Here is a 962-nt window from a genome sequence, read left to right as displayed (position 1 = left end):
AACTCGTACAAATGCATATTCAATAAGGTCAGGCGCAAAAATAACCGTGTCCACACCTTTTCAGCGCTAATTCGTCACTGCACATCTTTAGTAAATCCTTACAGTATTATTTTAACGCCAATAGACAGTTTGCGCTGGCGCAAGCTGTTAGTAAATCTGTCCCAATGTGTACTATTGCATTTTTACTAAGATTATCAGTTTTTCTTTTTGCTCTAAGTGTAGCCACATATTTTATTCGACAACCTTTCTAAAGAAAAATGCATAGACAGGGTAGCATTACCTTCTACGTCAGGGCTGAGGTAATTGCGTACTTCGCTCAGGATAAAGTTGATGTCATCCTCCACTGGGATGGGATGGGCTGTGACTTCAGTGGGCGTGTCTGTTGTGCCGGCGACAGTCATCTTCTCCCAGGGCAGGAAGAATATGACACGGCCATCACTGGTGGCGGGGTCTAACAGCCCCATGTTGTCCGGGCTATAATTGGTAGGAAGAGTACATATACGTATGTAATCTCTCCATACACTGTTAACACCATAAAAATACACTTGAGGAAAAAAGGTACAATATGATTGAAGGATTCGGGAAAGTACCTGTAATATCCAGGGATGACAATATGCACTCCTGCACTAGGCTGGCAGATGTTGGCAGTTTTCTGGTTGTCCATTTTGCGCAGGGAGTCAGTGAAGGGGCCGGTAGCGTTAATGACACATCTGGCACGAACGTCAAACTCCTGCCCTGTGAACGGCAGAGTGAGGTGTTACTCTAACTCAATGTGACTGACCGTAGGGGTCATTTGCTGAGGATAGAAGACAAATCTCTTCATAAAAGGATTATGAGCAGAAAATTTAAAGGGGCTACTGAAAGGTGATTAGTTAGTGCTGGGTTTTGGAGAAATGAAACTTTAAAAGAAAGCAAAAATGTAAAAAATAATCCTTAGATTTTATATAAAGATCTCATCTCAT

The 962-nt window shown here is 42.2% G+C and overlaps 1 protein-coding gene across 1 annotated transcript; it reads right to left on the bottom strand.

Annotated features, from left to right (window-relative positions):
* Nucleotides 1-280: 280 nt before the first annotated feature.
* Nucleotides 281-779, bottom strand: LOC107577793 (glycerol-3-phosphate dehydrogenase, mitochondrial-like; the record flags this gene model as incomplete). The annotated part of the gene is made up of 2 exons (XM_016263828.1): nt 591-779; nt 281-474 (listed from the first exon to the last, which is right to left on the bottom strand). Coding segments are annotated over exons 1-2 (268 nt in total), but the record flags the coding sequence as incomplete, so codon positions are not given.
* Nucleotides 780-962: the final 183 nt, after the last annotated feature.

The sequence above is a fragment of the Sinocyclocheilus grahami genome, unplaced genomic scaffold (assembly GCF_001515645.1).
Source record: "Sinocyclocheilus grahami isolate Dianchi unplaced genomic scaffold, SAMN03320097.WGS_v1.1 scaffold7257.1, whole genome shotgun sequence".
NCBI classification, from domain to species: Eukaryota; Metazoa; Chordata; class Actinopteri; order Cypriniformes; family Cyprinidae; genus Sinocyclocheilus; species Sinocyclocheilus grahami.
This window is presented reverse-complemented; position numbering and strand designations above follow the sequence as displayed.